This window comes from Perissodus microlepis, chromosome 22 (assembly GCF_051167445.1).
Source record: "Perissodus microlepis isolate ML-2025 ecotype Zambia chromosome 22, ASM5116744v1, whole genome shotgun sequence".
Classification (NCBI taxonomy): Eukaryota; Metazoa; Chordata; class Actinopteri; order Cichliformes; family Cichlidae; genus Perissodus; species Perissodus microlepis.
The window spans coordinates 15,665,285-15,681,961 of NC_140481.1; the positions used below are offsets into that span (position 1 = coordinate 15,665,285).

The 16,677-nt window shown below is 40.2% G+C and overlaps 1 protein-coding gene across 1 annotated transcript in view; it reads right to left on the bottom strand.

Moving 5' to 3' along the window:
• Nucleotides 1–16,677, bottom strand: part of gabbr2 (gamma-aminobutyric acid (GABA) B receptor, 2) — a 199,322-nt gene that overhangs the window by 141,899 nt on the left and 40,746 nt on the right. Inside the window, exon 2 of the mRNA XM_084919402.1 lies at nucleotides 5,703–5,840. Within this exon, the coding sequence (XP_084775528.1) occupies nucleotides 5,703–5,840 (138 nt within the window). The remainder of the gene's footprint in view (nucleotides 1–5,702; nucleotides 5,841–16,677) is intronic.

Here is a 16,677-nt window from a genome sequence, read left to right on the forward strand (position 1 = left end):
GCACCTTGTTGAATCTGTGCCATGACAAATTAAGGCAAAAATGGAGTACGACATAGTGCTGACACGGTGTACCTAATAAAGTAGCTGTTGAGTTTATGGCTGTTTTGCTTTAGAATTGGCATTGCTTTAAATGTCAAAATTTCCCTCGTTTAACTTCATCAGCAGTCTGTCCCATAAATCTGGACTCTAGTTCACAGCTTATGACAAAGGCTGTTGACTCATCCTCCCACTCGTTTTCCAAATGTTAACTCCACATATAGGCCTGTGCATTACACAACAGAATCAAGCCTCTGTCTGTTCAAAGGTAACAGTGACATCAAGCGCTTCTCCGGCCAGTTCAGGCAATAACTTAAATCTAATCTTGGCTCAGAGAGAGTGAGGGACACCGCTTCTTACTTCCCCCGGGTGTTCCCTTTTTCGTTCTGTCAAGCAGTTTGTATTTTTTTCTCATATAGTCCTCTTCACGAGGGCCCAACATCAAGGAAGATATTGATGATCAGAAATAAGACTGCACTACTACTTAGCAAGCAGAAAGCATTTGGGGAAGTCATGAAACTTTTACTCACCCACTGACTAAAACAAAGAACGCACTCAGAACATGGGCAAAATAATAAACTGGACTTCACACGCATAATTTTGTGATATATGATGATCTGTTGTGATGCTCACACCAGCTCTGCCCGTGCACTCTGTGATTTTAGCCTAAACTCTGGAAGTGATGAAATATTGATACGGTACACAGGAGGATTTGACGTAAGTAAGGCAGAATACTGCAGTGCTAGGCATCGCATGTTTTATTGAAACACCCAGTGTAGCACTCAAGGAGAGTGAACAAAATAAAACTGGGGGGAAAAAAGACACCAAAGAGATAGTGCAGCCTTAAAAGACAACAATGCTGCATTCATAAAGGAGGGATGCAACTTCTGTGTCCCTAAATTGCCTGGTTTAATGAAGCGTTGCCAATCAATATGGTAGATGCCGAAGAAAAATGAGCTTCATATGCGGGTAAATATTAGCTCTATGTCCAGGTCTTGACCAAAATACTTTCAGAAAGCGCATCCACTTTTTCCTCCTCCAAAATATTGACTTCATTATTCAGTGTCCCCGGAAGATAAATGAATCACAGGTTTAGCGCTTTACATCACGGCGAGGGACACTGGGGAATAGCTCATCTAAAAACAGTGACAGAGCTAATGGTGAGGTAGGATTTCTGTTCATGTTTAACCTAGTTTGCTTTGCAATTAACATATAAAACATGTCACCAAAAGCTGTGCGCTAAAACACGTATCAGATTTATCAGTTATGAAGGACGGGGCTCCTTTGTCTTTTCCTTCTTGACCAAATTACAAGAGGCAAAATGATCAGGAAGCATAATTTTTCATTACACACTTGACGTGGCTGAAAAATGAACAGTGCGACCGCTGATAGGCCTAATTGGTGAGTGAGCAGGGGCAAGCAACTGGAGCCAGGATGGGCCATGGCTACTTCCTGGCACGCAGCGAACCATTTACAGAAAATAGGCACCACTGCTGCGAAGAAGAAAAAAAAAAGACCTCCGAACTTAAAACGATGGGGGGAAAAAGGAGAGAGAGAGCGTGAAGAGCATGCTGCAGATACCTGTGCCAGCAACTATTTAAAAACCTTGCCAAATGCTTTCTGGCATTATATAATTTCATGGTGAGGAGAACACAAGGTTAATCACTCACCAAGATGGTTGCTAAGAAGATGGCTTCAACATCCATTGTCTCACAGATATAAAAACACAGCAATCAGCTGCATTTGTGGCTGATAGCGGCTCACAAACGCAGCTGCGTCTTGTCCCGCTTCTTTGAATTTCAATTTTAGCCTATTAAAGTCTATGTCTGCCCCTGCCTGTCTGTTCCTCCATCATTCCCTCAATCTACTCCACGCCATCTGTCCACTGGCCCGGGTAGTATTCTTATCCACCATTTTAATTTCCTTGGGCAGTCATTTTAGCACATGTACAGTACCGCATTACAAAATGTGACTGTAAATAAAGAGCCTAGCAAAGCCGCTTGGGGAAGGAGGTCGGCGAACAGGCATCTCCGACACAAGCCATGAGTCAGAATCCAAACGTCCGCTGAACGCATCAGTCCTCTAGTACTGTACAGGAAAAGCGTAACAATATGCTACTAGCAGACTGGTCACCATCTAGATGTGATACATGCTGGATTATTTCTTTTTTCATTTACCTCCACCAAAAGACTTAAAATTTTAAAGGGGACCGCTGACCACCAGGCTTTTATAAAAGGTGGACATAGTCTCACTCTGGGCCTTTTAAGAGGCAGCAAGGGTCGACTCCTCTGGGAGCAAAAAATTAGATATTGGAAAAATGACCCAGTTTCTCACTGCATTTATGACATCAGTAAAATTTTCTTATTGAGTTCATAATCTCAATTGCTTTTTTTTCATGGCCTCATTTAGAGTCAAATAACCCCGAAGCAGGTTGTTCTTTACGGTGTGACTACCTTGTCAATTATAAGTGGCTACTTATATGAGAGTGCATAAGTTTCTCAGTCATTGCATCTCAGTCAGTTTGAGGCTTCAAACAAATTGGTGACATTATGGTGGCTACGTCTACCTTTTATTTAAAGTCTGTCCAACTGCAAAGCAGAGACCAGGTGATAACCACACAGCACCCACAGCCACTAATAGTGTTATCCCATTGTCTGATTTTAGTTAAGTATTTTTAAAAATGAACAGATTTGAGAGGGGAACGATTACAAAAAATGACATTTATGTTCTTTAACTATCTTGGCATTGGTCTGCACTCATTCGTTTTGTGGTATTTCTGCAGACTGATATACTAGGAACAGTTAGTGGAACTTTTCTGCTGACTGAGCTCTCGGGATTTGAGGGGAAAGTCAATAATTAAATTGTAGTGCAGAATGCAGAAAACTATTTTTGAAGGGATCATGGCTTGAGGTTTTGGCTTTATCATGGATAAACTGTCAAATTGAGCAGAGAAGATAAGTTACTGTACAAATTGGCTTCTTGAATATTTTTTGCTCTTTCCTCCATCGTTTCATAACTCTGCTTATCCCTAACACTCTTACAGGAGGTCTCTTATGTTTGTAGACACCATTTTATTGATTACCAATAAGAAAATACTGGCTACTGAATCTCTGGCTAAAAATTGTAAACACTGATCTACATCTGCTCTGCATTAAATGCAAGTATGTACATCCAAGTCTGCATGTAGACTGCAGTGAAAGGACGTGCAGTCAGAGTTTATTTTTGTTGAGCCGTTTCAAGCTGACTTCATTAGGCATCAACACTGATTGAACGCTATTTTTATGGGTGTATGATTAAGCTTCTTCCAGGAGTAGTTGTTCTCTCAGCTATCGCCACTGTAGATAGTATCTGCCAGCTCTCTGTTTTGATGTGGAAATGATGAGCTTGTTAAGCCTGGCCCATAAAATCACGATGGAAAATTCTCCAGCTCAAGTTTTGTAGAAGCAGTGCCAGGGCTTGGTAATAAGTAAGCAGGGTGACAGAATTCACAGCTTTAAAAACAGACTCCCATTGACATGGCACATTAAAAATTGTGAGGTGCAGGATTCAAACCTTTCTCGTTTCATCATTTCTCATCCCCTCTCCCATTCCTCTTTGGGTTCCCTTTGTTAGACCCTTCCTTTCAATCCCTCTTTTTCAACCCCTGTTTTTAGTTTGAAGTAATACCACCAAACAAGTTGCATGTCTCTCATAATAATGTAAGCATTCACTCACTTTCACACACATGCATATACACAAACACCGTGTGCAGACAACACTGATTAGGAGCACACAGGCCTGTGTCTAACTAACCTCAATGCACGCTCCAGCTAACGAAATAGAAAGCTGCCACCTTACTCTGCATTTAGGGTCTGTAAAACAAACAAAACCTATGTGGTGTGTTTTTTATGTCCAGGGACAAATATTGAGCAGATTTCCAGCTCACACTATGGCTGGTTGATGACTCATACTCTAATGAGGATGCAGCTTAGGCCTGCAAAGATAGCTCGCATCTGAGAACAGTAACCTCAACTTCTGATACCACACCTACAAACGAGAATGTACAATTCTATATATATGAACACCTACTTGCCTATAGAGAGATGCACACAGATTAGATCCTTTAATTTAAAAAAAAAACAGCAGATAATTATGACTCATGCTTTTAAAAAGACACCTCTAACAAGATTTTTTAAGTCTTAGTATTATGCTGGACAGATGCTGATTGAAAAATTTCTTTAATCAAAGTTTCGTTGCACCTGCATGTCTGCTGTCCCAAGAAGAAAATGCTATTTGATTGCTTTGGTTTTAGCTATTCATTTAAAACTCTCTCCCCAGTCACTTGCTATATGATATTCAGACATAGTCACTATGTGCATTTGGGATCAGGCTGACATGAATTTGTTGGTGTTGCTCTTTGTAATGACAGCGGAAAATGGGCTACTTGGTAAAGTGCCCTGGGGAACAAACTGTACCAACACAGTGTTCTGCAGAGCAGAAGATTGCATCTCTAAGGTATCACTGTCAAAAAAAAGCAAGTGAATAGATAAGCAATTAGACATACATGCAAACCAACAGATAAACACTTAACATTCAACTATGACCTGAACCATCTTTCTCAACTGGGATCATTACCACCAAAAGAAAGCAAACGCAGAGTAAAAAAACCCAAAAACAATTAGTCATCCTTTTATTCCCAACTCTTTTCACTCATGAGTGACCCGAACAAGACAGTGAGCAAAAAACGGACTGTGTAAAGCAGCAGATTCACAGCAACCGCAAATGGAGGAAATATGCTAGTAATGTGCCATTCAGTTCAAACACAGCCTCTTGAATTACACTATCTCTTCCAAGCACAAGCTCCACTTCTTTCTTATCTGTGCTTGATAACCTTTGCAGCATTTGCAGACAATGAATTGTATTCTTTGAAAGCATGCGTTTCCCCTCTTTGGTAGAGCAAATGTAGGCACAAGCAATAACTCTGGGGGTTAAAAGTTTTCCCGATACAAGAATTAGTGACGTTTAATGTCCACACAGAGCAACCACAACACTTAACTCACAACAGTTAATGGCACAAAATGCTGTTTAGAAATTGGAAGAAAGCAGTATGACAGGATCACTTTTATTATATTGGCCAAAACACTTTAGCTCATACCAATCATAAAACACCCCAAAATATATCTTTTCACCTGTGAAAGGCAACATTTTACTGCAATGTGATCAGTCTGTCTCATGATTTGACAATCATTTTATAACGTGTTTCCTCTACTTACGTCTAAGTGTTAATTAAAATGGTTCTCACATTTTTCACAACTGATTTTTGGTCATGGTACTGTTGGTTCAAACCATTTTGACTCTGCCTCTGATTGTAAAATGGGAGGGGGATTTCGAGGATTACAGCATTGCCAATTAGACATTCACCCTGGCAAGGTTAATGAAGGATTAAGCTATGAGTTGGAACCCCTTTGAAATCTTAAGACCTATCTGTCCACCAAAACACCTACAGAATAGGAATTTCTAGAACCTAAGCAGCTTTTAAACACCAAAGTCAGGTTTCCTGGAAATACCCAGATTTCTTTTTTTAAAGTGTGTACACAGGAGTTCACGTATAATAACATGACATTAAGACTACATACTGTACACAGTCATACACACTCGTGCATGATGACATGCAGTACAGCTCCTACCTGCACTAGATTCCATCCTTCCAAGGACTCTGCAATGATGGATGTTACAGAGGGGCAGACGCCGCCGAAGATCATCAGGTGTTTGGGCCCGTAACAAATGGCATCAAAGAAGGCCCTCAGCCCCTTGGCATTGTCGCACTGCAAACACAGAGAGAGGCGTCGTGAGCTACAGCGAGGCAGAAAATGAAGAGAGAAGATGAAGTCATGGAGAAAGGGGATTTTTGTATTTAGTTATTGTTGTAAAAACAGTAATGGTAACGGGGAAAGGAAGTGATAAGTTAAATGTAAAACAATGTAGCTCACAGGCTGCAGGAGCGTTCCCCTGCTCCAGCCCAACGCTGCAAAATGCAGCCATTTTACGTCACTATAGCAACAAGAGGAAAAGATTGTGTGAAAGGAGGAGAGAGAGAAAAATGAGCAGAGAGGGAAAAACACTGTGTAGGTTTCAATTGATTGTTATATGAACTGGCTAACCGGTTTTGCTGCGATTCTTTGATTTCCACAGTTGTAATGATATTCCTATCAGCAGTAAACACTCCAAAACCGCAATCTTCTATTATTGCTACTCAATTCAGAGATGGAGTGACTGACTGGCAGGTGGTGTGTGTATATGTCTGTATTTGTTTCCTCTGACACAGTCCATCTTATCCGGAGAGTCATTTGACCTTGTTAGCCATCAACCAGCTACTGAATGAAATTTTCCACTGAGCAAACGCGCTCCACAACGCAGATTGAAAAACTGAAAATCGAATGTGAAGGAATGAGATTTCTAACCAACAAATGCTTTGTTATGTGAACAAGGCTATTAAGTTGTGTTGCAGGTGTCATGGTTTCACTTTACGTGATCATTTCTGCCCTTGTATCCATGATTTCTTTCTTCTTTTTCCCTTACTTTTGATAGGAACATGCTAATCTGGGACACCTCAAATCATTTGCCAGGTCAAGCTGCAGTGGAGGACACAAACAACTTCCTTGTAAGTCGCACCATCAACTGCTGGACCAACATTCTTGCATTCAGTAGGATTTAATCATGTGCTAGGACCAACTCAGACTCTTTTGTTGCCTTTGTTGTTTTTAAAGTAGATGACAGTTAACTGGTACAGATACGTTTTCCTCTATGCATCCCAGTAGAGAAAAATCCATGCTATAATGGCGGTCAAAAATAGACACAATTGCGAATATGCCTCGAGTGAAATGAGAGGGAGAAGATGTGATTAGACACAGTGGGTATTTTTTATCATCGCAATACAGCTGAATGAAACAGCAGGCTATTAAAGAAAATATTCATTTCCCTGCATCTGGCCATAACAAGGTGGGCTGGTACTGAAGGATTGTGACTTTTAATTGGTTACCAAGCAACATAAAAAGAAATGTGGGCAACTAAACTTGTCATCATGAGCACAATAGGGCTTGGAGATACAGTAGGCTTAAGCTGATTTATTATGAGAAGTGACAATGTACTGTAGGTGGCAGAGAATAATGTTCTTTAGTCTTTCTGCACCAAATAAAACTGTCTTGCAACAACAGCACAGTCTACTTGTGTACAAGTACATGTGCATACATATGCATCAAAGTGCATTGGTTAAGACAAGAGCATGTTAACGTAGCCTCCATGTTGTCACCCACCGGATTATTAACTCATATTCTGAATCCTCAGTTTTAGCATTGAGTCCATTATTTGAGAATATCAACAAATATTTGAGTAACATCTGACTAATACACACAAGTTCTTTGTTCATGTGTTTGTTTCTTTGCCCGAAAACTCCTCTTGGACCAGCAAGAGCTAATAGTTCTTATCTAATTCAAATATTATGACATAGTCATGTTGCCTAGCTACCACCTAGCACCAGACTAAGATAACAGATCATAAGGTGGTATATATGAGGTATATTTTCCGCATTTACACACCTGTTACACTTTATAAAAGTATCCTATCATTTTAACTTCATAAAAATCAAATCAAATCTACATCTACTATCTAGGTTGAATTATGCATGATATATTAGCAACATGCTAAAATGACCCCCCCCCCCAAACAGATTTTTTGCACAGTCCTTTTGCACAGTTAGTTAAACGCTAGTATTTGTAGCTATATTAAAATCACACCAGAAAGCACCGGCAGTACAAGGTTCATATAGGTGAGGTGATACTTAGCAGGAGAGCGATCATTTACACTTACAGTTAAACAGCTGTGTCCTGATAAGGGTATAACAGAAAAACTTGCCTCCTTATAAAGGTGACACAAAGGGGGATATTAGCTGTAAAACCACAGCTGCTTTTGTGCCATGCTGTCAACATTTTTATTTCTGCTTCGAATTAAGAAGTTTGATTTGGAAATCTGTGAGGATTTCCTCTTTTTTTTTGGAGTGGACCTCAGTTTGACTTTGGAGGAACTGCAACCTCCATAAAGCATGGAGAAGGAAAACTGCGAAAGACAGAAAGAAAGAAAGAAACAAACAAACAAAGAACATTTCTAAATTGCTCCTCTTTCCCTGTTATCATTACAAATATCCAAAGATCTTGCAAACTTGCAAAATTAAGCAGCTGGGACTAAAGAGTGTTTTGGATTATTGCTTGATCAATGGCTTAAACAATTACATGACTTAACCGATTGATTGAGGCTTGTTTCTCTTTCAGCAAATTACTTCATCAGCTGATCATTCAGCCTTCCACCTTTCATTCATGTGCTCTTAAATCTGAAGGCCATGCATGCCCGCAATCTACTGTGCTCTGCTCACAGAGCCTTGACCAGTGTGTTGTCATGCCAACGGCGTGACTATTCACACTTTTGTGCGCTAGATGAGTGAGGTGCCGCGGCAGGGCCGTTGTAGCAACGGCTATATTTAGTCTCTCGTTAGGTAGCACAACGACCCAGACATTAATCAATACTTATTCATCTCCAGCAACACCGTAGAAGTTGGACAGACAAAGCAGGATGAACAGGAGAGGCAGCCGAGTATAATAGGGCACAAAGAGTAACGACACACGGAGGCAGTGAAAGTGATGGTGGGTGAAGCAAGCAGTTGAATAGAGGGTGAGAAAGACAGGAGAGAAGAGGTATAAGCCTGATATTAGCCATACACTAATAAAGCATTCAACCAGTGTTATGAACCTGCCCTCCATTATAAGCTCACAATAGAGTAATTCGTGAGCGTGAGATTCATTCACAGGCTCTCTGTGATGCTTAGAAGTCACACAATGCACATTTGCCTACAGTCCATTAAGTAGGGAAAAAGTAAATTTAAATGTCAAACCTAAAGTAGTTTTTAAGTGATTATATTTCAAATCTTTGAATCTCATAATGGCATTCGTTTCCAATACACAACCATTTTCTCTCTGCACAACTCTGTTCTATAGTGATGACTTTTTCGAGGCTTTCTAATAGGTTACAAACAGGTTTTGGTAGAGACGTGGCACTCAAGGACTCGTGAATAGAAATCTATCAGAGAATACTGTAACAGCAAAGATGGCGGCTATCCAGCCCCTGCCCCCAAAGAGTCACTCATTTTGTTGCATAGACAAACAGTGGTGGTCCACAACTTTGCATATCCACTTGTTAGCATAGTGTCGTACTTCTCATGGCTTACTTACACTTAAGAAGCCTAATTAACTGTGCTCATGAATAGCACAGCATTTCCCCTTTTTCTGGGGAAAAGTGTTTTTAAATCCGTTTTCATTCCCCAGACACTGACATTTCACATTTTTTCAGGTAGGGTGTTTAAAATAAATTCCCAAATAACTGCCCAGAGGCATTTCAAAGATGGCTGCTGAGTGGTGAGACTTGCTTCCACCAGGACTTGGATGGAGTCTGTATTTTTGATGCTAGTTTATTCTAAATAAGGTAAAAGCTGTCTCAGATATCATTCTCATGTAAAACATACATAAGCTCCAAAACTGCTACAACGGGAAAGTATAGCAGCACTTAACTCAGTAGGAGAGCAGTAAGAAATACTACAGCACTTTATTTCCCTCTCCTCCAGTCTGAAATCTAATTCCTGGCATTTGGAGGCCATTCGGAGCAGATCGATGGGGTTAACGTCCGTAGTAATCTGTTTGACTGCCTTGGGAGACAGCCAAGGAAGGTTTGTGTGTTGTTGTTGTTGGGTGTGGGGTGGGGGTTAATGGCAGAAGAACCTAGAAATGGGAACTCAAGGGATGCATATCAGTCTGATCACAGAATCGTACAACATGCACCCTTCATACAGCACAAACACTAAAACCTCACGGGTGTTTGAATTCACTTGAGGATTTAGAAAATATTTTTAAAGATATATAAATAGTCTGAGTTGTTGCATTTGTTTTTACAAAAATCTTCTCCCTCAGATTAATATTTAAGATTTCAGTGTGATGAGATTGCACCACAACCCTTCCATTGACAGTATATTACAGAAAGACCAGTTTATTTCAAATGCTCCTCAACACTATTGTCACTACTGCATCTCCTTCACGATGACCTTTACACAAAGCTACTGATATTCATCCTTGTTGTTCAGTGTACAATGACATTAACCTGCTGCTATTGTGCTACTAACAAACTAAAGTCAATTAGCCTGTGAGGAAATAGCCTCTCTGTGTGTCATGGTGAAATACATTTTTACTTGTTCCATGTGATAAATTACATGCATCATTTAATTTTAATCAAAACCTTGGGTAATAGCACGCCTTTAAAGATGAGCATGCATCAATGCCTGTTTATGCCACAATCCATCAATAGTTACAGAGCATTAAAGGAAGTATATAACATCCTTTTAAGGCACTTTCCAATATGATTCCAAATGCACTTAATAAACCTTAATAGAAAAAAACTCAGGAATAATTTAAAAAAAAAAAAAAAAAAGTTCACTTTTGGGGACTGTTTTTTTAAGGCTCAGCAATTACTCAAATGCCTAAGTGATAATTAATTACTCCTTAATTAATTTCCACAGGTAAATTAACCTGCCCTCCCTACGAAGAGCCAGCCACATTTCTACAAGCATAATAAGCTAAACGCTTGAAAGTGAAATTTTCCAACTCACTTTCGCTACACGCAGGAAGACACTGCAGAGGCCACCAAGGTGTATCTATGCTTGTCGTCTGTAGGTGTGTATATGCGTGTTTTTGAGAATAGAACAAGAGCTGATCAGAGCACTAGGCTGGAGCTAACCATGATGAAATGCCTTGTTAACGCTCCAGAGGCAGCTGCACCTGTCCCTCATCTAATGGCAATTTACTGAACCCAAATCAGCAACCTGAGGCCCTGTATAGCACATTCACATACATGCGAGGGCGAGTGATAAAGACAGAGGACAATAGAGAGAAACAGAGAGGGAAGAGCCTCTGATGTCAGAAGCATTCTGCTCTGCTCTGCTCATACTACTGCTCATTTTTTCCTGACAAGGCCAACAGCACAGGTGATCATTGACAGCAAACTCCCACCTCAGAATATATGGCTTTATGAATTAAGTTTATACACATGTTATTACAATGGCATCATGCATATTTCATCAGCGGTTGCCTGGTGACTGAACTGATTTTTTTTTCATTGTTCATGGTTTCCTAGAGGTTGAAAATGCAATACCCTCAACCTCTGGTTGACCAGCTTTTCTGTCTCCAAAGAGTCACATACCAACTTGGACAGGCTGCAATCTATCTCAGACAGATCAGCAAAGGATTGCAAATAACCATATATAACAAGGGACTTGACCCAGCTTCCTGCCAACTGGTTGAATTCTGGTTAGGACTAGTTATAGTCCTAAAAGCAAAGTTTTCTGTCAAATCTCAGCACGTTTTCACTGTCACATCTGCATCACAATGGCCTTTACACAAAGCTACTGATATTCGTCCTTGCTGATCTCTGTACGATGTCATTAATCTGCGCTATTGTGCTTCTCATAAACTACACTCACTCAATTAGCCTGTGAGGAAATAGTCTCTCTGTGTGTCACGGTAAAATGCATTTTTACTTGTTCCATGTGATAAATTGCATGCATCATTTAATTTTAATCAAAACCTTGGGTAATAGCGTCGCAGCCTGTTTACGCCATAATCTGTCAATAGTTACAGACGGTTAAAGCAAGTATAATTCAGAGCTGGACTCTTAGTTAGTTGATGTGAACTTTTGGTTATTGTGAATTTCTGTGTATTTAGACAGCAGCACATTCGCGATTTGCAGTATTATCACAAATCCTAACGTCAATGTAAAATGACCCTATTCAACCTCAAATCAACAGCACACTGAGAGCAGACTGACTCCATGTCAATCCTGTTTTATTGCCACCTTGATGCACCCAAATTGCTTGGAAGACAGCAACTAGCTGTGAGCGTTCAAAGCAAGCATTTCAAAGGCAGCATGGTCGCAATTTCACTGCAAGCTCTCGCAAAAATTTTGGTTGTGCATTTTGGTCTCCAACCACTGTTTTTCTTAGTGTTACTGTAGCATGCTGTTGAAGTCCTCTTTTAAAGGTACACAGATACACATCCACCCTGCCTGCCTCATGCAGCATGCTTTCCTGTCCATCCAGCACTGGCACAGCACATGCAAGAAGCTGGACTCTTGTACCAGCTGCCTCCTGCACACACTCCACACTGAATTACTTTCACATCCCCGAGCCAGGAGAGGAAATGTGCGCCAGGATGAATCCAGCGATTGCTAAAACATATGCTTGGCATTATAAAGCCCTATAGAGTTAGCACCCAATAGGTCAGATCTAAAGAAGATTATCTCTTTCACCATGTACAAACCCAACTAATCCTCTAAACTGTCATGGCTGTCAATACCAGCTACCGTCGGAAGAGGAGGAAGAATCACGAGTATGGACTGCTGCACTGAATTAGTCTGCAGCAGTCCAATGAAGTCCTACAATTTCAGCATAAAGACAGTAACGGTATAATATCTTCACCACATGCTACTTTGTGTTCATGTGGTGTCATTTAAGGTCAGTGTTTCCTGCTGCTTATCTCTCCAGGATACATCTGCACCTAAGATCTTCAAGAAGCTAGAGCGATTTGTTCCCCATCACTGAACTCTTGGGCAATTCAGAGGTCCACTGGGGTGTAACACATCACCCACCATGCCTCCTTTTCTTTCTCTTTCTTAAATGACCAAGGGAAGATAAGGCTGACAGGTAATTCACAGTCTTAGGGAGCCAACAGACAAAGCTTTCATTGAGATACTTGGAAAAGTGCTACAAGAAAGTGAAAACAGGGGGAACAAGAAGAGAGAATGAAGATGACTTCAGCATGCTGGAAGCATAGGCAAGACTCCTTGTGGTAACATTTAAACAGCAGGCCCCGGAGTATCCGAACAGAGTACACATTGATTGAGTGAGAGTGGATGAAGTAAACTGAGAGCAGGAAGGAGTGATAGAGTTGGGGTTTTTTTCCCCTCAATCTGTTCCCTTAACAATGCATGCCTGCAACACACATGGAAAAAAACTGAGGCACCCACTTCTTGTCTGGGGAGAGACTGGCCTTTAAAATCCACTGCTAGAGACTGACTGGGCTGCTCAAGCTGATAGCTGTTTGCCCTCCATCTCCTCCTCTCTCTGTGCCGTCTGGCTCTTGTTATTGCAGTCAATCTATCTCTCGCTTTCTGGAGAGCTCAGATGGCCACCAGGATAACCATGATGGCATGTTGGAAGCCTCTTTAGTGGTGACAAGTCTCTTTCGCTCTTTTTCACTTGCCTTCACTCCCACACACAAAATTCTCCCTCTGTGCTCATGCTCATCCTCAAACAAAACCAACTAGATAAATTATCATCCTTACCTAAATTTCATGCAAAATTTTAATCTCTGACAAACAATAACACGCACATCTGCTCACGAATCAGAGAAAACCTCAAATTGGCCATTGGAACTAAAATCAGAGTGAACACATTGCACCTTTATTAGCAATCTGAGCAGAGCAGAAAGCAGACGCTGTGTTAAGCCTATTACAGGATGTTGTGCTTTCGACAAGGCCTGACAACAGCTGGAACATGTTGTGCTGCCCAGTGAGAGGGACAGACCAAAGTGAAATCCACCTCAAATGATTAGTCCCCGAGGAGATGATGGATGCAGATGAGATGAGGGAGGACTGAGGGAAAAAATCTAACTTTTTCTTTTTCATTATGCAGTTTGTTTTCAGGGAAAATGTGCACAGATTTTAGGGCGCTAATAACAACACAGAGCTATTTCATTTTGCTACTTTGTAGTTCAATAAAGGATTTTAAATATAGGTTTTAGATTTCCACATCAGCTTTTTTTAAGTATAATATTTATAGCGCTGTGCAAAAGTCTTAAGCCACCCCTAGTTTCTCTAATTTTTGTTAGAAAATGCAAAATAGGTTCAACCATTGCAGACATACATAGAAACACAGTGTGTGAAGCAAAAACAGAAGCTGCAAAAATCTATCAAGCCTTAAGGTCAACATTTGGTATGACCACCTTTATTCTACAGCACAGCCTGAAGTCTCTTGTAGTTTCTTTAAGTAGACTTCAGTACTCCAGGTGTCTTGAAAGACATCCCAAAGCTCTTCTTTGTTTCGCAGATAGCTGTAGACAAATACATATTAATGATCATTCCAACCAAAAACCTGTTGCTGCTTTCTTCTTAGCCACCCTTCCACTGAGACCATTTCTGATGAAGTTTCAGTGAGTCATACATACAAACTGAAGGGCAAGCTGCATCTCTCAGATCCTATGTTAGGGCTTCGCTGGATTTCTACTTCTTATTTTGTAAGGACATGACTTTCAGATACTGTTCATCTGCTGTAGATAGTTTATTAGGCCTGCCACTTCTTTGTCCTCCACTTGAAATGGGAACAAATTATGTGTTTTTGTCAAATGCGTAAAGATACAATGGGTTTATAGCGAAATTGTCTATTATATATAGACATATTACTTGTTTGCCTAATAAGCTAGGCGCCTTTTTTATGCTTGAATCCTTTACAGATCAGTTTTAAGTGGCTTGACAAACAAAAATCATTCATTTAAAAGTGGTCAGGTAAAACAGCTGAATGTCCACGGAAACACTCTGAAAGACCTTGAGAAATCCTGGAGACCATTTTTTAAATTAAAAAAAACATCTGTCTCCATGGAAGAAAAATATAAACAACTTCAGGGTGACTGAAGACTTTTGTACAGTACTTATGCTGAGTGATTGGCCAGTTCATGCACATAAAAATAGATTATTTTTGTCCTGTTTTGAATTCTATGTATAAATTTCATTCACTATATATGTGTTATCCCTCAAAATCAGGGAAAAGAGTATGATGGAAAATACAGTGGTATTACGCACTTTTGGACTCAAGGTGAGCACTCAAAGCACTTTCAATTAAATAAGTGCTTTTTTTCTATGCCTAAGCACTTTTAACTTAAGGTTCACGCATCCATCACACCAAGAATACTTACCCAAAGATACTTGGGCATGCAGGCTGGTGCCCCAGCTGAAGAATCTGCTAAATAGTAAAGGAGAAGAGTAATATGGATGAAGAGTGTGAGGAAGAAAGAAGGAGGGAGCCCATTATCAAGTCAATTATTTCGTGGCCCCCAAAGACCCTTCACTTTGTCCCATGGATGAGTTCAGTAATGCAGGGGAGGTAAAAGAGAAAGAGGTGGAACAAAGGAGGACAGTTCTGGTTAACAGTACAATATCTGTCCATTCTTACGGCAGAGAGAGGACATCCCAGCAAATTTGGTAACACTTCTTTTTTTAGGGGAGGCGGGAGAGGTTCTCTGCTACAAATTGCACCATGCTCAGTTTTGGATCAGGGCATTTCTCGTATCATCTTTTATTTGTTTTATCACTGACAGCACAACCTAAAATGAACTCCACATGAAAAATTGTTACCCTTCAAGATAGTTGTTAGATAATGTTTGAGATTTTGTCAACTGAAAAAGCCTGTAAAATGAGCACATAAAATTCCTCATATATGTCTTGTCAATTGGGGATATTAAAGCTTTATGGACAACAACTGTGTGAAAGTATGAAACCAATCTAATCCCAGTGCCTCAGCCTCCCAATCTTTATGAATCTCTCAGAGCGAAAAATTTACCAGTCCTCCTGGATGTTGCTGCCCTTTGCTTTCAAACGTTTCACATTTAAAAGTCCCTGCCTCCACTTTTATAAGCCCCCTCACCGTATTTACCTCATATAATGCTGTCTGCAAAACGTGCAGACCGTCACTCGCTTTCACTCGTTACAAGGAAAAAGAGGTGAAATACCACTTTGAAAAGATACACGAACAAGGCGGTCTGCATCAATTCAACTGCCCAATAGACTATGACCTCCTGGAAAGTGAAGCTGAAGAGCCAGGTTTGATGTTTTCCATAGTTTAAATGTAGCAGTTAAGTTAACAAACCACCAGAAAACTTATAACTTATACAAATATATGGCAGTGTTTAAAGGTTAGTCAGTCCTTCTGTATGTATTGCTAAATGTCAAATAATTTCTGTGTATTAATTCTGTTTTGTTCAACTAATTAGCCTATTTATCAACTCAACTTATGAACATTAGCATGACAGCCAAGGTTTTGTGGTTAACACTGCTAAACTACACTTTCTAAGAAACTATAGAATACTGTATCTAGTACAAGTACAAGTTACTGTCAATATGATTTTTTACTGGACATGAAAACACATGGTGCAAATTAAGACACTTCAGACTACTCCAGCAATTTATTAAAGAAGGGTAAATTAGATTTATCAGCCTGGTAAAAATGCAGGGTTTCAGTCAAATAGTCAGTTTTAGTTAGGAAGGTTCCTAACTGGGTGAAGTGACCTGGAAGTACCTGTGTGGCAGCTACGTTAAGAGCTAGTATCATTCTGTTACTGCACAGTGTTACCTCCTTAAACTTAGGATACACTGGATCTTTTATGAAAGGAAAGCCGATAATACTGTACTTCATGCTGAAGCTAAACACCATCCAACCATCGTGAAAATCAAAAACTCAACAGGGATCATCATGTGATGTGCTTCTTCTTCTTCTACCATAAATAAATCGATGTGTCTGGTAAG